The sequence below is a fragment of the Bos javanicus genome, chromosome 19 (assembly GCF_032452875.1).
Source record: "Bos javanicus breed banteng chromosome 19, ARS-OSU_banteng_1.0, whole genome shotgun sequence".
Taxonomy (NCBI): Eukaryota; Metazoa; Chordata; class Mammalia; order Artiodactyla; family Bovidae; genus Bos; species Bos javanicus.
In genome coordinates this window covers 46,282,091-46,308,631 of record NC_083886.1, presented here as the reverse complement: position 1 = coordinate 46,308,631, position 26,541 = coordinate 46,282,091, and the positions used below count along the sequence as shown (strand labels likewise).

At 57.9% G+C, this 26,541-nt stretch overlaps 1 protein-coding gene and 1 long non-coding RNA gene across 5 annotated transcripts; one reads left to right on the top strand and one right to left on the bottom strand.

Moving 5' to 3' along the window:
- Positions 1–11: 11 nt before the first annotated feature.
- On the bottom strand, positions 12–26,541 carry FMNL1 (formin like 1). 4 transcript variants are annotated; one of them, XM_061392165.1, is made up of 28 exons: positions 26,155–26,541; positions 17,022–17,105; positions 15,425–15,538; positions 14,631–14,704; positions 14,178–14,261; positions 13,708–13,845; positions 13,361–13,378; positions 10,797–10,905; positions 10,004–10,080; positions 9,718–9,811; positions 8,742–8,816; positions 8,317–8,427; positions 7,195–7,344; positions 6,509–6,610; positions 6,087–6,339; positions 5,527–5,871; positions 5,209–5,333; positions 4,360–4,562; positions 3,673–3,907; positions 3,443–3,511; positions 2,520–2,600; positions 2,302–2,431; positions 2,003–2,166; positions 1,649–1,750; positions 1,406–1,501; positions 1,013–1,133; positions 742–840; positions 409–494 (listed from the first exon to the last, which is right to left on the bottom strand). In XM_061392165.1, exons 1-27 carry the CDS (start codon positions 26,281–26,283, stop codon positions 749–751), a joined length of 3,375 nt encoding a protein of 1,124 aa, XP_061248149.1. In that variant the 5' UTR covers positions 26,284–26,541; the 3' UTR covers positions 409–494; positions 742–748. The 4 variants fall into 4 exon arrangements, with proteins under 4 accessions (XP_061248148.1, XP_061248150.1, XP_061248149.1 ...); XM_061392164.1 differs by lacking the exon at positions 742–840 and having other exon boundaries at positions 12–494; positions 26,155–26,539; XM_061392167.1 differs by lacking the exon at positions 13,361–13,378 and having other exon boundaries at positions 26,155–26,539.
- LOC133232580 (uncharacterized) lies at positions 10,080–11,135 on the top strand. Its single transcript, XR_009731402.1, has 2 exons — positions 10,080–10,180; positions 10,421–11,135. It is a non-coding gene; the product is annotated as an uncharacterized LOC133232580 (long non-coding RNA).

The window sequence follows — 26,541 nt, the reverse complement described above, 5'->3', positions numbered from 1 at the left end:
GGACACGGATCTTTTGCAAACGTCTTTATTCATCTTGTATAAAAATAAGGTCCATGGAGAGTCCTCGGAGCTGGGTCGGGGTGGGCAGAGTGGAAGGGGAGCGAGGTTACCCTTTACATAAGTTACAGGCTGGGCTCCCGCTCAGGCTAAGTATGGCTGTTGGGGGAAGACGGGGTGCTGCAAGCAGCATTTGGGGGGAGGGGCCAGAGATCCTCTCCCTGTGGCAAGATGAGGGGTGCCCCTGCCCATTCGAGGGGCGCCCAGGGATGGGGACCTTGGCGAAGGAGGCTGCCCGGCCCAGCCGAGCTGAGTCCCACCTTCCTTGAGTCCCGGATTGCCCCTCCCCGCCCCCTGCTCCCAGGCCTCGCAGTCCATCTGCAGAAATAGTGACTACAGCGAGAGGTCAGAAGTGACCTGCAGCGGGGGTCCCGGTGGGCGCCGACGAGCGCTTCGCCGGCCTGTGTCTGCGCGGATGTAGGGCTGGTTCCGTAGATCTGGCGGTGGAGAGGAGAGACATTTACTTTTCAGGGGGTCTGCCCAGGCTTGGGACACCACTCAAGGGCACGGGCCTCACCCCTCCAGGTTGTGCGCATGTGGGAGGGAGCCTGTTTGTTTATCAGACCTCCTTCCAACACACCCCAGCCCGGTGCCTGGCCCAGGGGAGGGCAGATGACTCAGACCCCCCAGGAGCCCGCAGGGCTGTGAGCAGCCACTGGGATCCGAGGCCGGGCTGGTGGGTACCTGGGGGCTAGAGGGGGATCTCCTCTCCCAGGCTGGCCTCATAGAGGAGCCTGGACGTCCTCTTGCCGGTGCGAGCAGTGAAGGGCACCGTCTTGAGCACTGAGGGTTGGAAGGAAGGAGCCAGGAGAGAAAGGAAAAAGGGGAAAAGACAGAAAAAGTAGCAAAGAGGTAGTGAGGCAGACAGATCCTGACCGCCCCCCCGGGGTTGGGGGGTGGATGGAAGACAGTGTAGGACAGACCCAGGACAGGACAGCGCCTGCTAAGCCCCCACCTGTGATGATATCTTCAATGGCCCCATCACGATCACCCTCATAGATGAGTGGCTCTTTCTGCTGCTTCCGTTTTAGCTCAGAGATGAGGTCCATCTGTTGCCGCCGGACCTTGGGAGGGGACTGGGGGGAGGGCAAGGGTATATAACTCCAGCTCCAGGATCCTCTGTCCCCCTGTGCCACTAAACCCTAAACCACCTGCCTGGTCCCCCACAATAACAGCTGGCATGAGGAAAAGGAACCCATTCCCCACCACAGGCTACAGAGGCATCCTGGCCTTGAGTAGGGTCAGTCCATAAAAACGAGGATGCAGAGGAGGACCAGATCTTTGGGATGAAGATACCAAGCATCAGCATCGCTGGATCCCAGTACCAAATTCAGCAATAGTTGCCTACCTTGGGTGCTTGGGGCTCCCCTTTCCCTGCAGTGTCAGTGCCTGCCTCCTGGGCAGCTGCTTCCTTCTTCCACTGTTCCACCTCCTGCTCAGCTTTCTGAGGAACCAAGGTGGGTCTGCATGAGGGGAGTCATCCCTTCCCTAGTCCACCCCCAGCAGAAATAGCCCCCACCCCTCCCACTGCCCATGTGGAGAGGCTGCAATGCCCCGCATGGGTCCCAGCCTGCCCATCAAACAAACATACCTTATAGGCTTTGATGAAGCGACTAAAGAGGGAGAAGAACATGGAGGGGGATGTGGTCTTGGGGTTCTCTCCGAAGTACTCCACCACAGACTCGTAGGCTTCCTGTGGGCACAGGCTGTCAGCCTCACCAGCCCAGACCCCTAAGGCCCTGACCACTGCTCTCTACCCGCTAGGACACTGGCCACTTCATCTCTCCTCCTCCAGGCAGGTGGCTGCCACCTCCTGTGCCATCCCCTAAGGCGTTCTTGCCGGGTCACAGGGCTCCAGGCCTTGGCTACACAACCCTACCTAGGTGGTCCTTCACCCCCACCACAGCCTCCCCACCTCCCTGGCCCGGGGCCAGCCCCAGCCCACCTGAGCTGTCTTGCTGTCTGCCAGCAGTTTATCCATGACAGGTGAGTTGACCCTCAGGAACTCCTTGAGCACCACGCAGTCATCCTGCCTCACAAACTCCCGCTGGGTCAACTCCAGGCCTCGCTGCAGGGAGCGGACATCCCCCAGCACGCTGTCCAGGGACACTGAGTGGGAGGTGGGACAGTAGAGAAGCAAAGAATCAGAGAGGCAGCATTCCCATCCCATTATGTCCTGAGCTCCCCTGGCTCTCTCCCAACCTGTATCCATCCCCAGGGCTGAACCCCACCCCCCACCCATACCTGAGCCGGCCTTGTCCAGAAAGTGCAGGTCGCTGTGGAAACCTGTGAGCTGTGGGTACTTTTCAGCAATGACCTTCACCAGGTAATGCAGCAGCGTCTGCTTTCGGTCAGTCGACTTCATCTCCAACAGCTGCAATGAGGACCTGCTGTAAGCCACATACCCCCAGCCATCCCCCATCCCGCAGGTCAGGGGGCCCCCTCCTTCCCCGCTTCCTTACCGCATCCAGACTCTGAAGCCGGAAGCCATAGGCTGCTCCACGCTTGCTGCTGTTCATGTAGTTGCCAAAAGCCAGGACGATCTGCAAGAGGTGGGACAGGTGGGTGGTGGGGAGCTCAGCCGGGTGCCGGGGCTGAGGAAACCCCCTAAAGTATAAATTACACAAGAAGACAAGGGGGCTAGGAACAAGCCACTCAGCAGCCACCACACCCCTGCATGGATGCCTCAGGTCCGTGAGGCACACATACACGTGTTTAACACATGTGCACAGCTAACACCATGGCACACCCAATTTGGTCATCTGCTGTGCTGTGCTCGGTCACTCAGTCATGTCTGACTCTTTTCGACCCCATGGACTATAGCCCCCCAGGCTCCTCTGCCCATGGAATTTTCCCAGGCAAGAACATTGGAGGGGGTTGCCATTTCCTACTCCAGGGGATCTTCCTGGCTCAGGGATCAAACCCACGTCTCTTGCATTTCCTGCATTGGCAGGCAGATTCTTTACCACCTAGCCACCTATTCCTACTCAAGTCTGTGCTGCTCACACCTCATCTGAAGCTGTGGGGTCAATGCCCCTCTCAGCCATTTCTATTGGTTCTCAGACAATAGAGGCTGTGCTAATGAACCCTCAGGCAGGGTGTGAGGTGGGCTGTTGGAATGTGGCCCTCAACCCCACCTTTGCATTGTCGTCCTGAGCCTGGACGCAGCACCACCAAAAACTATGTAAACACAAATGACAACAAAATCAACAACAACAAAGCTACTGTGACCGCGGCGACCACCACAAGTGAGAAGTGAGACCCCTACAGTGGGTGCAGCCCAGGGTCACAGGGCAGGGCCTGGGTCTCCCTCTCACACAACCCAGAACACACAAGCCATCATGGGTGGTCTCTTGCCTCCTAGGCCCTTGCCCTAGGGTCTCACCTCCAGGATCTGGCGGAGTTTGTCCGAGGACTTGATGGACATTGAGGCTGCAATGATGGCATTCAGTTGCTGGGGGAGGGATGGGGGAGGCATGGTAAGTTGGGGCAGGAGCAAGGGGGAAGCTGGTAGGAGGCTCCAGAACTCTCAGATGCCCTCTCGGAGACCAGGCTGCCAACTGCCTCCTCCCCCATCCCAGCCCAGGCCACACCACCCTGCCAGCCCGCGCACACCGGCATGAGCATCTGGGCAGTGTCTGGGAAGTTGCCCAGGAAGGTGAGTGTGTTCATGCGCTCTGGCAGGCGGGGGATGCGGCTGAAGCGCAGCATGAAGCGGTCCTCCTCTGACAGCTCCTCTATCGGTCGCTGCTCCCGCTCGAAACGAGTGATGAGGCTGCGCTCATACTCTGTGGGCAGGAAGCGGGTCAGCAGCTCCAAGAAGTCCAGGCCAAGGGTCTGCAGGTCATACCTGTGAGGGGAGGGGCCGGCATCACTCCACACCCACCAGTTCTTGAGAGCAGGACTACCCCTACCCCATCACTTGATCGAATAAATGAACTTAAGTATTTGCTGTTACCAACAGCTTAAGAGAATAAGAGAGTCAGAGGAAGTTGGAAGCTAGGAAGCCTAGAATCCCAGACATATATCAGTGAGATACCCAAGCTGTAAATGCCTGAGCCTGAGTGCAAGGAAGCAAGAAGACAAAAGGAACATCTCCACCTGGGCATGGAATCACAGCATGACCTCAGTTTTCTTAACCTGAAATTGGGAACACAGTTTCCTCCTCTACCCTCTGACCAGCGTTGGTATGAAACTTGATAGATACTGTCCCATAGCTGGACTCTTTTACTAGGATCTGCCCAACAACCCCATCCTAGCGAAGGGCTGGACTGCCCACAAGCCCAGGGCAGAGGCACTCACGTCTCGATGGCCTGGCAGATGCGATCTGCCCCCAGGTTGCCCTTGCGCAGAGTGATGGCCAGGTTCTTGGCCCGGTTGGCCTCGATGAGCGTGGCTTTGCTGGGGGCCTTCTGGGCTGCCTTACTCTTGAGAGCACTAAGGTCTACGCTGGGACCTTGGGACTTAGTCTTGAACTGCTCCTCGAAGTCACTCATGTCCAGCTCCTAGGGACGCAGGGAAAGGAGGTGGCGCTGGGTGGGGCCGGAGTCTGGTGCGATCCTGGCTGAACATTGTGCTCTGTGCTAGAGCCATCTACCCAGCCCTGACCAAACCATCAGCAGAGAGACAAAACAGTCAGTACTCGACCTGATCACAGGCCTTAATGGGGAAATGGGGGAAGCAGATGAAGCAAGAGCAGCACCCCACCCAGGGGACCTAGACTCTAAGCTGTTTCAGCTGAAGGAAGAGCTCAACTCGCCAGGGTTAAAAAGAGAAAAAGGACATTCCAGGCAGAGGGACAGCATGAGCAACAGCCTGGAGGCAATAGAACACATCCCTTTTAGAAAACTGAAAGTGAGGCCCTGGGTGTCTGAGGAAAGGTGGTGAGCGAGGCGCCTTCGAGGAGGAGAGGCCAGGCTTAGGGGAGGTTGAGCCCCTCTACAGGGATGCAGGGAAAGCCTCCAGGGGAATCAGGACACACTGCCTACTAGATGCACTAAACCAGTTTGGTTTAACCCCCATTCCTGGGCCTCCATGCCCTTCTCTGTAAAATGGGTAGAGGAGGTGACCACCCCCCATGCCCAGCATGATCCAGGAAGGTCCCCTCCTCCTCCGGTGCCCACACTGGCAGCAAGGCAGAGCCACACTCACCTGCAGCACCTTCTCATCATTGAGCTCAGTGAAGACAGTGCCTGTGATCTGGTTGGGTTTCAGGGCTACCCAGTTTAAGAGTGGCATTCTGAACTTGGTCTGGATGGGTTTCTTGGCCTTCACTCCTGAGACAGAGGGAGTGAGTGATCACTGAGGCAGTAGGTGGTGGGATGGCTGGAAGGAACCCTACCCGGGTCCAGCGAGGACAGACAAGGCAAGCTGGAGGCCCACAGACAGAAGGTCCTGGAGGACAGTGAAACCAGAGCCCCTCCCTCCATCCTCCCTTCCCTTCCCCTCTGCCCTGAGCAGTCTACTCACCTGGGCCCATCTCTGAGTCAGGCCCTGCTTGAGCATCAGTGGGACCTCCCGGAGGCGGCGGGGGCGGCGGCGGAACCTGCCCGTCCGCGCCGGGAGGCGGCGGGGGCGGCGGGGGCGGGGGCGGCTGGTCGCCTGGCAGCGGCGGCGGGGGCGGGGGCTCGGGGCTGCCCGGGAGGGGCGGGGCCAGAGGGGGAGCCAGGGGTGGGGCTTCCTGCTGGGAGGGGAGACCAGGCAGTGGGGGCAGTGGCGGTGGGGGTGGAGGTGGCGGGGGCGGGGGCGGTGCCGCTCCAGGAGCGGGCTCTGCTGCTCCAGGAGCCGGCTCTGCTACAGGTGGGAGTTCCGAGGCTAGAACCGTGGACCGAGCGGGAAGAAGGTGGTATCAATTTCGCCTCCCCGCCCTGCGCATGCGCACTGGGCCCCCCGCGGCCCATCCGCACCTGAGCCACGCCCGCAACCAAAACCTACTTCTTCCACCTCTCCCGGCCTGAGACGTCCCCAGGCTCCCCCTGCAGCCCCCCATTCCTACTCGCCTCCCCCGCCAGCCTGAAGCTCCTGCACACCTGGGCTGGGGGAGCCGGTAGGCGCCCCCGGAGTCGGGGCATCACTGCCGCTCGGAGTTGCCACAGAGACCGGGAGAATCTCGATGGAGACCGCATCCCCGGGCCCTCTCAGGATACGGATTAACCCCTTCTCCTCCAGCTCCTCCACCTTCAGCTCTAGGGCCGACGGCCGCGCCGGGACAGGGGCAGGCACTTTCTCGGGCTCAGAGGGACGTCTAGAGGTGCCCATAGGGGTCGACTCGCTGAAGCGCTCCTGCGAGCCCCGGGGGAGGGGTTAGGAACCGCCGGCAAGCCTGGCACGGAGCCCCCATTCTCTTGCCGGGGTGGAGGGACGTGTCAAGCCTAGAAGCCCCCAGATGGTCTGTTCTTGGGAGTCCGGCCCACCCCTTGTTCCCGCCCAACCCACTTCCCCGCGACCTCACCCGCAAGGTCTCCAACTCCTTTCGGGCCTGGCTTAGCTGCTTCTCCAGCTCCGCGATCTTGGCCATGGATTCGTTCTCCGCGTCCCGAAGCCGCTCTGTGAGCTGTGGCACCAGCACATGGTGAGCTCCCACCCGCAGCCGGGCACTGGCACGGCCGCTGAGGGGGTGGCACCAGGCATGCCTGCCTGCAGGGCTGGGGGAGGCTTCCGGATGTGCTTAGCCCTGGGGGAGCCTGGCACTTGAACCCAAGTAGGGGAAGTCCTGAGAGCACTAAAGTTCTCTCAGGAGGGGGAGCCAAGACACCACTGATGAAGGAGGGAGATGGAGAGGAGACTGGGCTGGCAGGGGGCCCCAGGCACCCAACTCCACCCAAATCAGGGCCTGCTGTCTGAGCCCCTGGAGGAGAGGGGACCTGCCTTCCTCAGAGGTCCAGCCCAGGGGAGAAGCTCAATGAACATTCATTCAGCTGCTGCTGCTGCTGCTGCTAAGTCGCTCCAGTCGTGCCCAGGCACCCAAAAGATTCAGGTTAAACCCAGGGGAGGAGCTCAATGAACATTCATTGAGAGAGACACCCAAAGGATTCAGGTCAAACTCAGGGGGCCCCCATTCACACCTAGAACCGGTGCCTGATATCAGCGTGGGGGGCTCTGTGGGGTGCTCTCTGCCGGTTCAGGGGCAGCTCTCACCAGGGCCACCTGCTCCTGCAGCTCCTCCATGTGCTCCAGCACAGCATTCTTGGTCTCAGTGTCCTCCAGCAGCGCACCCACGTCAAAGATGTTGTCCAGGTAGGCCTGAATCTGCACCTGCAGCTTGTCGCTCTCCGTGAGCCGAAGCCTCTGTCCCCGAGACGGAAGGTGCAGGGTAAGGCCTGGTGTGAGGGATCTTTCCAATACCCCTCCCCATCACCACCAGAGCCAAGACAAAGGGGCCTGAGCCGTAGCCCACTTTGGGGTTTTTTTTTAATTGAGATGTAATTTATATACCATAAAATTCACTCTTTTAAAGTGTACAGTAGTTTTTAGTATATTCACAAGGTTGTGCAAACCTTCACCACTACCTCATTCCAGAACATCACCCCCAAAAGAAACCTTGTCCCCATTAGCAGCCACTCCCCCATCCTCTCCTCTTCTAGCCCCTGGCAACCACCAATCTCTCTCTACTGGACTTACCTATTACAGACATTTCATTTTAGGGAATCATACACTATATGGCTTTTGTGTCTGGCTTCTTTCACTGAGCATAATAGCATAAAGTTTTCAAGGCCCATTCCTACTGTACCATGTATCAGTACTTTGTTCTTTTTTGTGGCTGAATAATATTCCATGGAATGGACATATCACCCTCGCCTGCTTTTCACTTTTTGTTGATTCTGGGTTTCAAAAATCCAGTTCTAAAGGCCCTGCTCATCTTGGGAAGCCTCACAAAGAAATCAGAAGAAAGCTACAGCTTGTCTGCTCAGGCCAAACCAGGAAGAACCAAACCCCTCTGCCCACTTTCCCCAGAGCAAGGAACTCTCCCATGACCCAGACCCATACAGCAAGAGCCAGTTCCTGCTTTGGCTCAGACTTTGTGCTCCCCATTGTGTCCCAGAGCCAGACCCAGGGCCTCCCAGAGCCTGTTCTAGAGCCGACAACAACCGCTCCGTGATCTGGGTGCCTATTTTGCAGCAGGAACGTCCCTACACATTTATAGTCTTTATTATTTCTGTGGTTCTCCTATTTTACAGATGCTAACCACTGAGGCATACTCTGCAGCAGGCAAGTGGTTAAGTCCCGGGGTTGGGGTTGGGGTGGGGGTGCAGGGCTAACCTCCAAGTACAGGTCCAGGCCCAGGTGCGTGAACTCGTATTGCAGGAAGACACGGAAGTTCATGTTCTCCACTGAATGTACCACAATGTTGATGAACTGCATGCAGGCCACCTGCGGGGGTGGGGGGGGGGGGGCAGTGAGCAGGTCTATGATCCTCTTGGTGGGGGGTTCTCAGTGACTTCCACCCCCTAATTTATCCCCAAGTCCCCCACCCTTGCTCTATTTCTCACCCCACTAATCAGGCTGTGTTCCATACGTATTTTCCCTCACACGCCTTCCTCCCAGCCTCCCTCTTGCTGACATCCACCCCTCCTCCACCAACCACTCAGTCCTCATACTTGGCAGGAGCTTAGCCCAGATCCCAGATACCAGGCTCTTAGTTGCTCCTGGCACCCGAGGGTAGCCCAGCCCAGGCCTGAGCTCACCATGAAGTCGATGTTGCTGTCCTCGTTCCGGAAATATTCCATTAGCTTTTCAAAGCGGTGCTGCTCTCCACATACCTGGGTGGGAGGAATGGCTGTCACTGAGGTCCCAGGGACATACCACCTAAGCCGTCTTCCAGCTGCCCACCCCCTTATGCCTCTATGGGCTCCTCTCAAATTAAATCTAAGTCAGGCCACATCATTCTTCTGCTCAAAACCTCTCGCCCCTCTTGATCTCTCACAGCCCTCCCCAACACTGACTCCATTCTGGCCACTCTGGCATCCTAGTACATTCCTACCTCAGGGCCTTTGCACTTGCTATTCCACCTGCCTGATGAGCTCTTACTGAAGACAGCCACCACACAAATCCCTCACTCCCCTCCCAGCTTTGCTCACATCTCACCTTCTCCATGAGGCTTCCCTGACTACCCGGCAACCTCCCAGTTCCCCCTCCCTCTACAGCCTCCCTGGCTTTTTTCCCCCAGAATATTTATCATTCTCTGACACTGTATAATTTGCTTATTTATTGTATCTGTCTTCCCCTGCCTCCTTTGTTTCTTTTGTTCACTGATGTACCCCAACTGCCCACTCTGTGCCCAACACATAGCGGGCCCTCGATAAATATCCATTCAAGGAATGCATGACCGTATGCTGCCTTATGCATCACACTCTCATGCAGCTACTTCTCATGAGCCTGTTAACCAGAGTCGGTGACTCTGAGATGTATGGATCAAGGCCAGTTTGGATCTGGCAAAACTGAAGGTCAGAGGTTCAGCAAGTCCCCGTAGTTGTCCCTGTCACCCTGGACAGTGCCCGTGTGACCCTGTACCTTCCCTTTAGATGAGGAAACCACCCCCCCAAATACCTACCCAGCACCCCCCCCAAAACCTACCCAGCATCTCTAGCTGCCCCCAGCAGAGGCTATACCTGCCACCAACAGGGCTCCACGCAAGTACATGTTAGGTGGGGGCTCCATTACCTCCTTGAAGTTGTCAAAGGCGGAAAGGATGATATCATGTCCTCCCCGCACCAGGCAAACAGCCGCCAGCAGCTCCAACACCAGAGCCTTGGTTCTGGGGAGAGAAGAGGCAGGTGGTCCCTGGAGAACAGGCAGGCCCCACAGCAAAGGTGGACGTGGGCCTGGCTAGGGAGGAGGACAGGGAAGCTGATGGGTAGTGGTCCTGAGAACTGGGGGACTGAGTAGGCAAGGGGTTAAGTAGGAGGAGAATCTAGACACGGAGAAAGATTAGGGGCCGGGACCTCACCTGGGGTTCTTGTTGTTGAGACTCAGAGCAATCTCATTGACACAGGCTGGGTGGTTCATGACGAGGCTGAAGCCAGACTAGGAAGAAAGGAGAGGTCAGCTCCTCTGGGCAGACCCCTAGGACTGCCAGCACCCTCCTGTCCCGTGCCTCCAGCATGGTGAGCGCCATGCCATCCAGGTATCTCAGTGCCCTGGGAAGTTCTTTGTTGTTTTTTTTTTCGCCTGTGCCGGTGGTTTGTAGGATCTTGGTTTCCTGACCAGGGGTGGAACCTGGGGCCCCAGAACTAAGAGCATGGATTCCTAACCACTGAAGCATCAGGGAATTCCCAGGAAGTTCTTTATATCCAACCACAGCCTCTTCAGTGGCAGCCAAAGCCTGGCCCCTTTTTTAAAATACCTTTGTCTGTTCAAAACCCAGTGTCAAGACTCAGCATTTTGGACACAGTGAGTCCGGAGAGGCCCGCTGAGTGAGGAAGGACTCAGTTCACCAATCACCCCTCCAAGCGAAATAACCCAGACACTGCTCTCCCGCGGATGGCTAGCCTTTCTTGATGGGGGTGCCTATGCCCCCATGTAGGGTATGTCCACACCCCTAGCCATGTCCAGGGTATTCTAGGCGACCTGGCTAAGAGGCGACAGAAATCTGTGCTTCTCCTCTTAAGACTCAAGCTAACAGCCTGTCCCCAGGATTCCACTGGGGGCAGGGTGGGGGACAGTTGGTTCCAGAACCCCAGCAGTTTAGGCAGTCCCCAGGGAGGACAGTCAGTGCCCATGCCCCAGGCCCACTGGCCAACCTGGTAGTTCATGATGGCACGCAGACACATGATGCAGACGTGGACGTCGTCCTTCTGGCTGACGATGCGGGAATTCCTCAGGGCCTTCTTGCTGTGAGCCGGGGTCAACCTGGGTGGGTGGGGAGGAGGCAGCAAGGGTCAGAATCCCAAACCCTTCCTGTTCCCCCACCACTCAGATGGCTTCCTGCCCACCCAACCAAAGAGGCTGGCTGAGGGCAGGAAGTCCTCCTCAGTCCTTAGGCCTGGCACTTGGTATTTTGGGGGCAGTTTAAGGAGAGAGTCAGGGAAATAGACTCCTAACAGTGACTTGGTGGCATTAAAAAGAGTTGCTGTATCATACTACTACTACTAAGTCACTTCAGTCACGTCCAACTCTGTGTGACCCCATAGACGGCAGCCCACCAGGCTGCCTCGTCCCTGGGATTCTCCAGGCAAGAACACTGGAGTGGGTTGCCATTTCCTCCTCCAATGCATGAAAGTGAAAAGTGAAAGTGAAGTCGCTCAGTCGTATCCAACTCTTAGCAACCCCATGGACTGCAGCCTACCAGGCTCCTCCGTCCATGGGATTTTCCAGGCAAGAGTACTGGAGTGGGTTGCCATTGCCTTCTCCGAGATTACCTATAAATCCTATCTAAAGAAAATTTTAAAGTGGCTTTCCTCTACCTTCAGGTGCTCAAAAGTTACATTTTAAAATTTATTACTTAATCTAAACCTTCAAACTGTTGTTAGCAGAAAATCTTCAGAGAAATCTGTGAAGCTGTTTTGGTGGTAAGGGACCTAGAGCCCTGAAGCCTCCTTTCCCAACAGACCCCGCTGCTGCTGCTAAGTCGCGTCAGTCGTGTCCGACTCTGTGCGACCCCATAGACGGCAGCCCACCAGGCTCCCCCGTCCCTGGGATTCTCCAGGCAAGAACACTGGAGTGGGTTGCCATTATCATGCTGCTGCTGCTAAGTCACTTCAGTCGTGTCCGACTCTGTGTGACCCCATAGACGTCAGCCCACCAGGCTCTCCTGCCCCTGGGATTCTATGGAGAGCTTATAGAAGGCAAGGACCTCCAAAGCTTGTAAACTGCAATGAAAATGATCTCCACAAGGTGGCGCTCATAGCCACAAAGGGTTTATCTTCCATCTTGCGAATTCAGACTGTCTTGGGTCAAATCCCAGCTCAGGGTTTGCAAGGTAAATTACTTAATCTCCATGGGCCTGTTTCCTCTTTTGTAAAATAATAATGGTAATAACAGCACCTTCCTGATAAGGTTATTGGGTCTATGAAATGAGTTTAGAACAGTGCCTGGCACAAAATAAGTGCTATATGAATGTGCTCACTGATTTCTTTGATAAGAGGTAATTTTTTTCCCTTGTCACAACCACCAAACTTCCACATTGGGTCCTCAGGACAATTCTATCCCATTTCCAACATCTGGGAGACCCCACTCCTCCCTCTGCCTGCCACATTCCCGTCACCGCTCAAATGCCTCTGAGTCTTTGCTCATGCTATTCCTTCTGCCTGGAATCCCCTTCCCCATGCCCACCACTGCCTGGAAAGCCTGCAAGACACAGTTCCAGTGTCATCTCTTCTGGGATGTCTTCCTCATGGCCCAGGCAGTGGCCACTTCCCTACTTAGAGTTCACAGTCGTACCTCCATGACAGCCTATCACACACTGTCCCCTACTAGATGGAAGGCTCCCAAGGGCAGTGTCATCTGTCACCTGAGCACCTCCCACCATGCCTGGTACATAGTAAATGCTAAAAAAATGTTTGTTGAATGAATGAATGAACAAAGAAATTAGGGAGGGCTTCCCTAGTGGCTCAGTGGTAAAGAATCATCTGCCTGCCAGTGCAAGAGACAAAGGAGACTTGAGTTCGATCTCTGGTCTGGGAAGATCCCACGTGCTGTGGAGCAACTAAGCCACAGTGCTACAACTATTGAACCTGTGCTCTAGAGCCCAGGAGTCAACAACTACTGAGCCCAAGAGCCCCAGAGTTCGTGCTCTGCAACAAGAGACGCCACTGCAATGAGAACCCCACACTGCAGCCAAGAATAGCACCAATTCTCATCAACCAGAGAAAAGCCCATGCAGCAACAAAGACCCAGCACAGCCAAAAATAAATAAAAGCTATTAAAAATAAAAAATTGGGGAGCAGGGGTGGACTTCCTTGCTGGTCCAGTGGTTGAGACTCTGTGCTCCTAAGGCAAGGGGCCCGGGTTCAACTCCTGGTCAGGGAACTAGATCCCACATGCTATAACTAAGACCTGCCACAGCCAAATAAATAAAAATTTTTTAAAAGAAGAAGAAAGAAAGAAATATATTGTGAGAGTTTGGGTCTTAAGACGAAGTTGGTTTCCTGTCCCAGAGAGGGAAGGGAGGCACCCGGGGTCCACACGAGGGTTCAGGGCCATCTCCCCTCTCCTGCCCTCCCAGCTGGATGTCTTAAGTTAGGGTAGGCTGATGTATCTGAAGCAGCTGAATCCAGGGGTGTCACCTGAGTTGAACACCTCACCCAATCCCACCACCACCCTGGGAGCTGACCAGGCATGCACCAGCCCCTAGGCAGCTACGTACCGGGGAGAAGGGGGGCACCTGGAGGCCGCATGGGAGAAAACAGGGGGTTAGATGAATACAAGAGGGATCCCCCTGACCCAGAAACCCCCTCCTTATCCCAGACCCCCCCTCAAGTTCCAGCCTCTAAGTGCTCACCTCAAAGGCTTCTTAAAACACCCATCTCCTGAGCCCTGTGTGAGGCCCTTACTCTGATCCCCGATGCCAGGCAGTCCTCCCACCACCCCCAGGGCCCAGGTGGAGTACAGCGGAGCAGGCTGAGTACAGCGGTCAGGGGTGAAATCTCCATTCACCCCGCCCCCTGCCACCCCACCCGAGGCGGGGTGGGGGGTGGGGGGGGGCCCACTTACTTGATGGTCAGGTGGCGACTCTTGGGCGGGGGCGGCAAGGATGAGGGCGGACCCTTGCTCAGATCTTCCACCGACTGCTCCAGCGGCTTGCTCTTCTCGGAGCCTGGGGCCCCGTTGTCTGTAGTCTCCATATTGTACCTGCGGGGGTTAGAGTGTAGATGGAGGCCAGCCCACCAGGGCCCTTAAAAGAGGGGTGGGGGGCACCGGGGGAGACTGCAGGAGAGACTAGGGGCTGGGGGAGCAACAGCGTGTGTTCTTGACGCAGGGCTGGCCCTTGTAGGTCCCAGCTGGCCGTCACAGGCCCTGTCCCTCCCCGTCCACAGTGGGCCTTCAGGAAGGGGCCTTGCTCAGGGTCCACTGCACGGCTCCAGACTGGGCCCAGTCTGCGCTGTCTGGAAGTGGCCAAGGAGTGGGCGAGAGGCAGGAAGGTGTGGACTCTGAGGGAAGGCATCAGGGCGGGGCCGGCTTACGCGACGGAGCACTGTGCGAAGGCCAGGTAATCAAGCAGCACATCCAGGCCGCGGTTCTCCTCGTTGAGGAACTCCTGCACCCATCTGCAGGACACAGGGCTCCCTGAGGGTCGGCCAGGAGGGGGTGCCGACCCGAGTGGGCACAGCAAGGGGCCCCAGGGCCCTTTCCCCGGAAGACAGCAACCATCCCCCGCCTCAGAAGACCCGGTGACACCACGGGAGGATGCTAGGACTCAGACAGGACCCACGGCCCAGCCACGCCTCAAGGGACCAGCCAAGGGCGGGTGGGAGAGGAGGCAGGGAAGCTGTTCTGGACCCCCATCCTGGAGGGGGGCTCACAGGCACAGCCTGGAGTGGGCATGGGGAGGATAATAAGGGGCCCCCAGGAGCTCCCTGCTGGCAGAGCTCTCTCCCTCCCCCATCCTCCCCGCAGAAATCCAAGCCCTCACTCACCCAATGTGGTTGGTCCTCAGAGAGATCTCCAATTCCCGGAGCACCTGCGTGGACTCCTGAACTCGCCTCTTAAACTGGGAGCCAAACACAGGGGGACTCTGGTGGGTGGGGCCCGGGCCTCAGCCAACAGGGCCTGCCCGCCCCCGACAACTGGCCTTTCACGCTCAGCCACCCCCACCACCTCCACACAACTGCCTGGCAGAATAAGCATTCTCAGGCCACACGTACTCTCCCTACACACACACACAGGGTGTACGCCACACGGCCATGGGCAGACACAAAAGAGGCACACCAATGCCTCCTTACACACACACACACACACATACATGCGGACAAAGGATATGCACACATTCAAACATGAACACCCTGGGTATCCACGCACATGTGCACACCCATACACAAGTACAGGGAGTACACAGACATAAGATACAAATCCACATACAGACACACGAGGTACACACACACACACCCCTGTTTAAGGACTCGATACACATACATCCATATGTGGACACAAAAGGGCACACATAATACACACACACACATCCACGCCTGCGCACATAGTGTGCACACGTGTACATATACACTACACAAATACATACAAGTGTATACATCAGAGCACAAACAGGAACTGCAGAGGAACCCATAAAAGTCGACACCCAGGGCACTTGCATACACACCCTCATCCGTGTACCCACACAGGCCTGCAGAAGAGTTCACACGCACAGTTCCTCCAGCTGCCCCAGGGCTTGCAAAGTGCGGGGGAAAGGGACAGAGAGAAAGAGGGGGACAAATACCCCGAGGTTGGGCATCCAGTCTGCTGCTACTTTTCGGCTGACCCCACCGGTTTCCAGGTAGCTCTTCAGCTTCTGGATATAGGCTGCTGGGGGGTTCTTGACTTGAAACCGCTCCTGCAGAGATGGAGTGGGATGTACAGGGTACCAACCAGGGCCACCCCAGGGCAAATGGCCAGCCCTTGTCCCAGAGCCTCTTTCTCAGCTCGGATCCAAGGTCCCAGGCTGTCTTAAACTCCTCCCCCCCAACCTTGAATATCAAAGGCACAAACCCAAACAATCCACCGGGCCACTTTAAGAGATCCCTGGTCCTGAGCCAGGCCATCCCTTCCCTTCATGGTCACAGCCTGGGTGGAGTGTGGAGGGGTCAGTCCTACCACACACCCTACCCTGGCAAGGGAGACTCAGGCAGGCCAGTAGGTGGTACCCTCGCAGCCCACTGCCCTCCCTGGGCCTCACCCCGGCCCAGAGCTGGGATTCCAAAGCAGAAGAACAATCTGGAGGGCCCTAAGGAGGGGCCAGCACCTGGCAGGCTGGGGTTCCCTGCCCCAGGGCTCTGCCCCAGCTGTCCTGTAGGGACCTCTGTGTGCGAGTGTCCAGTGCTCAACCCAGCGGCCCCACCCAGGGCTCTAGGAGCCACTCAGACAAGAGGTGGAGGCCACACCAGAGCCCCCTGCCCAAAGGAGCTCCCTCCCTTCCCAACCCAGACCCCTCACATATGCCCGCCACCACCCTCAACCTCTCACTTCTCCCAGGCCTTTATGTGCCCAACCTGAGATGCCAAAGAACAAAGGCCCCTACCCCAGCCCCGAAACCTTCAGAGGCAGCTCCCCGCCCTCACCTCCCAGACTCCTGCCCTGTCAGCTCCTCCCATCCCAATCCATTAGCTGGAGCCAAAGGCCCAGCCCTGGCTCCCAGGGGAGGCTCCCTGCTCCCCAACTCCCCAACCCCCAGCCTCCCTCCCTTGCTGAATCACGGCAGCAGCCAGGCCCCACCCTGCCCTGGCTGTACAAGAGGGGTCCTCGCTGCTACCATGGACAGCGGCCCCACAGCCAGAGGGCCCAGGCAGCCAGCATGAGCCAAGAAGGCAGCAAACCCAGACACCTGACTGAGCACCAGGAGCCAACAGCTCTGGTCCCTGCTCTGTCATCTGGAAGCTGGCTGACTTGGGAAGGGGCTTGCTTGACTGCAGGTCCTCTGGACCCAAGGTCAAAGGAGGACAGGGATTCCTGACCCTCCTCCCTACCCCTCAGTGGGTGGAACAAAGATGTCCAACCCTGGAACTGTGCCTGCTCTTTCCCAGCCCAGCGGCTGCTCCTCTGGGCTCCCAGAGCTGCACTGGCCAGTGCCCTGGGCCAGCCCCTGCCCCAGCTCTTCAGAGGGCAGACCCAGCCTGGTTCATGTCTCATCAGGTCCCTGGGGAGGCTCATGCCCAAGAGAAGGGGATTTCAGAGTCCAGCATACGCCCTCAGCACCCTCCCAGATGCTATGCTGGCCCCAGGGCAGGGTCGTGGTCCCGTGGCAGCGTGGCAGCGTCCCTTCCCTGCCTGTCCCAGCCTGGAGGGCAGGGCACCAGATGACGGGCGGGGCCTGTGCCCACCTGGTCACATATGAGCTCCCACTTCTTCTCGTTGTCATACTGGCTCAGCAGCTGGACCTTGTCCGGGGGCAAGTTCATGCAGTTCTGGGGAGGAAGACAACCAGGTAAAGAGTCTGAGTCTGGGGATCCAACATTCAGGGGAGGGGAGTCTGGGCATCTTCAGGGGACCCCCTAGAGGCCAGCTCCCTATGGGTCCCTGTCCCCATCGCACCCCTGGAGATAAGGAGCATTAGCCAAGGAGAACACCGAGGCCCAGTCATGGAACACCTCTCCAAAGGCCCAACAGCTGGAAAGTGACACTGGGATTTGAATCTGAGCCTGCCTGACTCTGAGGCCTGGGCTCTGTCTGTCACCCCTGGCATGGAAGCAGGAGCATGGGTTCTCAGCCTGATTTCTGGGGGTCTCAGGCCCCTCTGGGCTCGTTTCCCCATGTGTGATAAGCGCGTATCATCTCTTCTCCCATTTGGGTGGGAAGCTAACAGGGACCCGTCTTCACTCAAGCCCAAGTATGGCCAGGTGTGCGCCATGCTCCATTCCCATGTGCTAGCAGACACCACGTGTGTTTGGTCCCAGCTCAGGGTGCCTGTGTCTCATGAGTACCACAAAACCTCTTACAGGACAGCCCCCAACAGCCCCCAGCCCTTCCCAGCCCCCTCCTGACTCATCACTTCGGGATAGAAGGAGTTGGGGACAGGCCGAGGGGGATGAGGTCAGACAGGCAGGGAGTTCCGAGCAGGTGATCACTGCTGCAGGGCCCAGGGAGATTCCAGGGGAAGGCCACTCCGTCACAGGAACCGGGGAGAGCAGGCAGCCCGCTGGGTCTGTGGCTCTGGTGGCCCAGGCTGGGACTCCCCTCCAGAATTAAGAAAGGTCAGCGTTGCTCTGCCTGGGCCCTCCTCCCCCAGCCACAGATGACAAGGCTACAAGGTGGCTGCCAAGCCTCTCCCCACAGACAAGCTTAGGGTCCCACCTAGGGCTATGGAATCACCAGGTGCCACCAGCACTAGGGTCTTCCTGGGCACCCCACCTCCCCGGACTTCGAGTGTCCCCCTAATAGAACCAGGACATGATGCCAGTTCACCTCATTTCAGTAAAACTCAGGTTTATTGAGGGTCTACTAGGTGTCAGGTCCCAAAAACAGTTCTGGCCCTCAAGGAGCTCAGAATCTGAGTGGTGATGTGGGAACCCTGGAGAGACCCAGCCCAGGATGGAGGACCCACCCCCACCCCCCCCACTGTCCACGCTGATGGCTCAGACTACACATCCTCGGTCACGTGGCCCTGAGCGGAGGCCACAGCTGGAGCAGAGACGGGGCCACACCCACACCCGAGGCTTCTCAGCCAGCTTCCTCTCTGGGGTTCTGCGTCTAATTCTGGGGCTCTGGCCAGATCTCACCCCCAAAATCACAGCTTTCGGTCAGCCCCAGACAACAGGAAACTGGGTGCCCTCGGCCCCTGGTTGCCCAAGTTTTCCGGCTAGGGCCCTACTTGAGAGGTGAAACAGCATGTCCACCAGGCCCCCTCCCCGAGCGGGAGTCTGGGGATGGGACTACGTCATCCCTCTCCCCCGTTGCGAAAGTGAGCCTGGATTGAGGAAACTGCCTCCGTCTCATCTATCACCCTCCCCCAACCTGGCACCAGGGGCCTGGACCGCTCCTGCCCTCTGGAAGGGACAGCCCATGAAGGGGCCCTGGAGCCCAGAGCAGGGTCCTATTGGCTGCAAGTCCTCCCTGGGGCCATCCTCTGTCTCTGTCCCTGTCTCTTTCTCCCTGGGCTCTCGTGATCCATCCTTCCACCCTACAGAGACCCAGGGTGGGGCAGGGCTGAGGTGGAGGGGGTGGGGGAGCCAAGACTGGGCAGGAGGAGGAAGCAGAGAGAAGAAGGCAGGCAACATCAGGGAACCTGGACTGGTGGGCAGCACAGAGGAAGGAGTTGGAGGGGGAAGGGGAAGGGCGCAGAGGAGTGGGGGAGGGCTCAGCAGCTTAGCCTTAGAGGGGATCGCTGCTTCCTAATAGGGGTCTTCGGGGCCCTCTCCCACCCGGGGACTTATTGGCTCCTAGAGTGGCCCCAGCCGCACTTCTAGAGGCAGCAACTAATCCTCATAATGACTCCAACAATTGTGATGCCAGCTTTGCCTGAGGGCTGACCAGCCCTGCTCACAGAGGGCCACCTCCCCCCATCCCCACCATTACTGGCCTCACCGTCACCCATACACTACAGGTTCAAGCACAGGTTGATGACCTCCCCAAGGTTAGGAAGCCAGGACGAAGGGAGCCAGGCTGGCTTTGAGCCCCAGCTGACTGGGAATCAGCGCCCAGGTCCACCCCCCCACTTCCACCCCATGGCTATTACTGGGGAGGGGGAGGCCCCTGCTGGCCAGCACGCCTGTCCAGTGGTGGTGGAGGGGAGGGCACCCCTTTGCCCCTTCCCCACCTGGGCCTCCTCAGGCCCCCGGGCCTGCATTCCAGCCTGCCAGACAGGCTAAATTTAGGCTCGGAAATCAGAAATAGCTCTGACAGCGCTGAGCGCTAATTAGCAGCTGTTCCTTGGAGGTGCCCACCAAAAGAGACAGGTCCCCTGGGGAGCAGGAGAGGGACAGGTGATGCCACTCGCTCTGAGTGGGGTGAGGCCACCCTGGAAACATCCACAGACCACCAGACTTGGGGCCCTTAGTGAGGAGGCAGCACCCAGGGGCTGGGGTCTGAGAGACAAGCAGGAGTTGGCTGACGGTGCTCAAATGAGATAGGAGAGGATTGTGAAGTCCAGATGTCTGTGTGTCGGGGGAGACACCCACCTCCTGCAAGGGGAGGAGGGGGAGGCGGCTGTGACGTGGAGGACCTGAGCTGGATTCAGGGGACCCACCTAGCCTAACTACTTCTCTGCCTCCTTCAGCCTCACTTTCCTCTTCCATAAAATGGGCACATTTCCCTTCTGCCTCAGACTCAGGGCTCCCAGGACCACCCAGTGAGGTGCCGTGCTTTGATGTAACAATACTCTTCAGGGGCAAACCACAATGAAGAGACATGTCACAGGTTGGGGGAGTCCACTGAAGCCCCCAAGGCGAGGGATGTGTGGCGGACAGAAGTTTGTGAGAAGAGCCGGATAAAGCAGACCTGTCTCCAAAGCTCGGCCAAAAAAAATGAACTGAGCCTTCACCCCCTCCCCCGCTGCCCTTCATGCTGTGAGGGCGACTCATCTCTCAGGGCGTGACTGTGACCCTGATTGAGAGAAGAAGCTTCCATTAGAATGTATGGGGGATCACTCTGCCTCCTCCCTGCTCCCCTCTCTGGGTGTCAGAGGGGCCTCCAGCCCTGCACACTCAAGACCAGCCCCTTGCAAGCCGTCCCCCCCTCCACCTCCCTGACATCTTGGCAGGTGTCCCTGGAAACTGAAGGGGCTCCAGCTACATCTGGACACAGCCACACCCTCCGGTTTCACTTTCAGTTTGAGCTGAGACTCTGTCCCGACACACCTGCCCACCCTTTCCCTAGGACGTCTAGCCCTTCAAGCCCCAGGATGCCCTTGAACTTGGGCACCAGCCCAAATTCTCAGACCAGCCCTACAGGGATTCCACAGCCTGATGGGATCCAGAAGCAAGTCCCCACTTCCCTATCCATCTCCCAAGCCCCCCTCTATGTAGCCTCAACCTTGGTCTTAGAGCTCTCAGTGCAGCTCCAGAAACAATCGATTTTATCCACTTTTCAAAATTCTGGTACATAGATTTTCTAAGGCTCTTATAAGCAATCCAAGATGTAGAGGAGGATGTGGGGTGACCTGGCCTTAGAATCAGGTGCTGAGAACCCCACAAAGCTAACAGCTTCTTCCATCGGGGTTGAAGGGTCCCCATGGCAGGACCAAGGGCAAGCAGGGTAGAAGCCAGGGCAGCAGGCACCGCCCTTATCATCCAAGCTGGTAGGAGACTAACAACGGTGATGACAACAATAATTAATATGGCAACCCACTCCAGCGTTCTTGCCTGGAGAATCCCAGGGACGGGGGAGCCTGGTGGGCTGCCGTCTATGGGGTCGCACAGAGTCGGACACGACTGAAGTGACTTAGCATAGCATCACAAAGCACTCATACTCCGATTAAAAAAATGATAATAATGAATATTCCTTCCCAACGTTCACCCTATGCCATGTGACTTATATCTCAACAACAAGCCTACAAAGAATCAGGTTGGACAAAAAGTTCATCCAGGTTTTCCATAGCAACTTACAGGAAAGCTCGAACAAACTTTTTGGCCAACCACAATAGATACTAGCCTAATCCCCATTTCACAAATGGGAAACTGAGGCCTGGAGCCATCAGGCCGCTTGCCCAAGGTGACCTCGAAGCCAACTGGTTAAGAAGCCTCAGTTTCCTCGAAGAAGGAGCGCTCAGAGCAACGAGAAACGTGGGTCCCGGGCCCCCAAGGGTCTTCCTCAGACAGCCTGGCCCCAGGGGCCTGTCTGAGGAACCAGGAACAGCCAGCCCCGTTTCCTGCCACCCAGCACCCTGCGTTTCCTGTTGTTGCCCACACCGAGCTCTTACTCACTGGGGAACCCCCCCCAGCACACCCTCTCTCAGAGGGAAGTGGAGGCCTCCCACCCCCTCTCTGCGCACACAGCTACCGTTAGCACCACGCTGCCCCACCCTCCAGGAGGGCTGGGCCCGCCTCTCCGTGGTTTCCGGCCACCAGTAGCTTTCGCCAAGGCCCCACTGTGCCTGACCTGTGCAATGGCAGGGAGGACAGCCTGGCCTGTGACAGTCAAAGACTAAAGTTGGCACCTGTGGTTGGTCTTGAAGCTGGAGATGGGGGAGGGAGGAGGCAGGGTCTGGGCTCCTTCCTCCTCGAAGGGCCCCCAGATGAAGAGGAGCAAATGGGTTCCAACATCCTCCTGTCCTCAAGGCGGACAGAGCACTTGCTCTGTGTCAGGCATCGTGCTAAGCACTCTTTAATCCCCTCGATTCTATCTAATCCCTTCAACGATCCTAGCAGGCACACGTAGGCTTTTGATTTTTTGGTCGCACCGCATGGAGTGTGGGATCTTAGTTCTCCAACCAGGGATAGACCCCACGCCCACTGCAGTGGAAACGCAGAGTCTTAACCACCAGGGAAGTCCTTGACATATAACCATTTTTCTTATCTTTTTTACACATGAGGAAAACTGAAACTCAGAGCATGTGGGTAACTTGCTCAAGGTCACAGAGGTAGTAAGTGGCCAGGACAAAGCTCAAATCCTCAACTTCATGACCCCAAAGCCCAAGGAAGCTCCTCCGCCTTTCCCATGAGTAACCCCTGCCCTTCTTAGAGGCTGGGAAGCCTAAGCCACCTCCCAGGGCCCCGTGTTCCCAGGAAAAATGCAGAGGTGGCCCGAGAGCAGCCCCACCTGTTCCTGCCCTTCTCCCCCTTCCAGCTCTTTGCCAACTGGTCCCAGATGTCACTGTGAATCACGCCGACCACATCCCCGGATCTCCAGGGGCAGCATGTGCCAGGCCTGCTTGTTGGGAATGGCATCCCACGGCCTCTGCCCAGCCCAGCCCAGCCTCTGACCACAGGGCCACAGCCCCACTGAGACTCTCCACGTGAGACCCCAGAGGCAGGAGACACAGGGTCAGAATGACCGCACAGCTCCATGCGCCAAACTTCGTCTGGCCCACCCCAGAGGAGGGACCAGTAGAGAAGGCAGAGACCTGGTTGCAGTCGACAGAATGAAACACCCACGCTTGCTCTTCATCTCCAGTCCCAATCCCCATGGGGAAGGGGTCCAGCTAAAAGCAGGACTCCCAGCAGCCACACCCTGCTTGGGACCGTCCTGACCTTCCCATACAGCCTGGCCAGGTGCATACCACCTTGGGCACATGCTAAGGGCACCCTGGGTGCCAGGCCCATCCGGTGAATTCCTCCCTTCTCAGACGCCAGCATCACTTGGCCTCCAGCACATCACAGCGCCTTCCCTTGATCCCTTTGCCCCAAGGCTATAGGCTCCTCCCCACCCAGACAGATTCAGGGGTATCCTAGGCCAGACCGTAAGCCTGGCACTTCCGGCAGGCCTTAGAAAGAGTGCCCTACCATCCCAAACCCTGACCCCTGCAGGGGAAGGCCTGAAGGGGCTGGAAGACACCTAGCGTTCAGCAGGGCGTAGGAGAGGCGAGAGCACAGAGCTTGGCGGGCTGGTTTCCCACTATCGCAGCAGGCCCGTGTCTCTGGGCAGCCATCGCTCCTCTGCTGTTGCTAAGGCAGCAGGCGGAAACCCTGGCGCAACCTGCTCTTTCTCCCCACCCCCATTTTAAGCCGGGGCACCCCTCTCTCTCACAGCCTCCTCGGAAAAAGTGCCCCCATCACCCATTCTTGCCTGGGAGAAAGGCTGCCCCCAGGGAAAGGGAAAACAAGCACCCTCACCTCCTGTCTAGCAGTGGGTCTGGTCGGGGCACCCTGACCCACAAGAGGGGTCCCACTGCCAGAAGCCAAGCAGTGGTTTTGTATGGGATCCTACTCCCCACCGGGAGGAAAGGGCTGAGCTTCAGTGAAAGAGAGGTTCCCTGGGGACATGTGACTAAATCCCAAGGGGAGGGCTGCTGTGCTTCCCCCATCCAGACTGGAGGATCCCTGGATGTGTGAGGCCCACCCCCTCAGCAGTCTGAGGTTCTCCTCTTAGATATTCACTGAGGACAGGACTCAGCTCTGGCCAAGGAGGCAGCATTCAGATGGAGGGTGTGCAGTGCTCAGTCGCTCAGTCGTGTCTGACTCTTTGTGACCCCATGGACTGTAGCCCACCAGGCAAATTGTTCCATAGAATCTTCCAGGCAAGAATACTGGACTGGGTTGCCATTTCCTACTCCAGTGGACATCTATCCGACCAAGGGGTCGAAGCCACGTCTCCTGCATTGGCAGGTGGATTTTTTACTACTGCACCATGGAGGCACCTCCTGTAATCCTGTTACTGACCCTATGTGTGTGTAATCCTGTTACTGACCCTACGTGAGCGACGTGAGGTCGCTCAGTCATATCTGACTCTTTACGACCCGATGGACTGTAGCCCGCCAGGCTCCTCTGTCCATGGAATTCTCCAGGCAAGAATACTGGAGTGGGTAGCCATTCCCTTCTCCAGGGCATCTTCCCAACACAGGGATCAAACCTGGGTTTCCCCCATTGCAGGCAGATTCTTTACCCTCTGGGCCACACTAGGTTTAGCCAAATCCACAGCCCCAGCCAGCCTCAGGCAGGAGCCAAGGGTGTCACCCCAAGACATGGTGAGGAGTTAGAGAAACCAGGTTCTTAGCCAAGAGACCTTGGGTTGGGTGTGTTCTGCTCATGCAAGACATGGGACAGGCTGATCCCTCCCAGGAAGAAGGGGGAAGTGTAAACACACTAAGGTTCCTGGGGGTTGGGAGGGGTGAGACCCAGTGGGTGCCGCTGCCCTAGATTTCCACCCAGCCACTACCGCTATCTCCACCAAGACACCCTCAGACCCCTCTCTGGGCCTCCACCCTCCACGCCCCGGTTCTCAGGCACCCCTAGTGGCATTCAGTGTCAGACTCGGCCAATCGAAGCAAAGGCCAAAAAAAAAAAAAAAACGCAAGCAGGGCAATCAAGTCCTACACAGGCATTACCCTTGACTTTTGGATTTTCCAGGGGTCTGAATTATTCACACAGCTCCTCCCCGTTTCTTCCTAACAGAGAACGTGGACTGGGGCCTGGGCCTCACCCCAAAAGCCCAACCCCCCCATCCATAGACACTTAAGGGGAAAGACAGAATGGTGTCCCCCCATTCAGGCTGGCTGGGGTCCAGGGATCCACCACTAACTCAGGCTCCCCCGATGGCCCCTTCTCCCCCTTCCAACTCTGTTCCACCCTGTTCACTTTGTGCAGCCATGGGTTTGGGGAAAGGGAAGCAGGTGGAGAGGTAGGGTACTAGGGGCCTAGCCTGTGTGAGGTATCCTCCCCCTCCCCGCCTCCCTTTCCCAGAATCAAGCAAGGTGGATAGATCAGAGCCCACCCCCACCCCACAGCTCCTCCAATCCCTCCTAGGCTTTCTCCTGGGAGGGGGCAGCAGCCAAGATTTCCAGGAACTGTTAGGAGGGGCCATGCAGAGGATCTGGCAAGTAGGGCCTCACGGCAGGCCAGGGGAGGGGAAGTGATGTCAAGGAGGTGGAGGGGACGGCCACCGGCCTCCATGGCTCTGCTGCCTGTAGCACCCTCGGGCCCCCACCCTCAGACCTGCAGTGCCAGCCTGCTCAGACTTGGAAGTGCCTCTGGGGAAAAGCACAGCCTTATTTGCCTGTCACCCAGGGTCTGGAGAGGGAGCTGACAGCAGACAGGCCACCAGGCAATTAGTTAGAGAAGGGAGCCTGGGACAGGGCTGAGGTAGGGAGAGGGAAGTGAGAATGAGGGGCCTTTGGCCCTCCCTTCTTCCACCAAGTCTTAGGGTACCCTGACTTAGCTCTGGATCCCCCACCCACCAACTGCCTCCAGGTTCAGTCTGAGCTGGTAGTTTCCTCTCCGGTTGCCTAGTCCCCAAGGCCCCCCAATTCCCTGGAGCAGGTGACAGTGCGGATGGGGGGCTTTCAGACTTTTGCTCCACCCCAAGCCAGAGCGACCAACCCATCCTGACCCCGCCCTTCCTAACCTGAATCCCTCCAGTGGGTGTGAGGGGAGGCCCAAGATCAGGACCCACAGACAAGCACTCCCTGACACAGAAGGAGGGAGAAACACAGCCAGCCCCTCTGCATGACCTGACAACCCAGGTCCCAGCAGCTCAGACACCAGCAGATCAGGACCCCAAACACAAGCAGATGCTCCATACTTGCACCCGGCAGCTGGGCCTGCGTGCAGAGGGAGAGGAGGTGCCCCCGGGACCCCACAGCACCGTCGCGCTCCCAACTTCCTCACAGGACATTTTTGTTTGGACCTTTAGACCCATAAGCTCTGGGGGAGGGGGTGTTTTGGGAGGGAGTCTGGGCGATCGCAGAAGAAAGTTTTGGGGGGAGAGTGCTAAGTCACTCTGAAAGAAACCACTGTCACTCCCACCCCCCGCCCTGGAGGGGCCGCCGGGGATCTCCAAGCGGTACCTGAGCCCCCGGGGGCGGGGACGCCTGATGAGCCCCTGTTACCCCACGCCCGAGCCGCGCGCACCGCGGGTCATACTCACCAGGACCCGGTTAAACCTCTCCTCCAGCTCTCCGGCCGCGGGCATGGGCTGCTTGGGCGCCGCGGGCTGCTTGGGGGCCAACGCGGCGGGGCTCGCGGGCTGCTCCGCGCTGCCGGCCGCGTTCCCCATGGTGGTCCCCACCCAGTCGGCCAGGCGCCTCCAGCCTCGGAAATCCAGCTTTCCCGGGGAGGGCGGTCAAGGCTCCTGGCCTGGGGGGGCAAAATGGGCAGCGGCTCTCGGCGGCGGCGGGGGCTCGGCGACGCGGGCGCTCGGATCAGCGGCGCGCAGGGACCGGGGCGCGGCGTCCCATCGGGGCGGCCCCGTCCGAGGAGCCAGGCAGCGAGCTGCGGGGTTGGGGGAGGAAGTCAGGCTGCAGGCCGCCGGGGC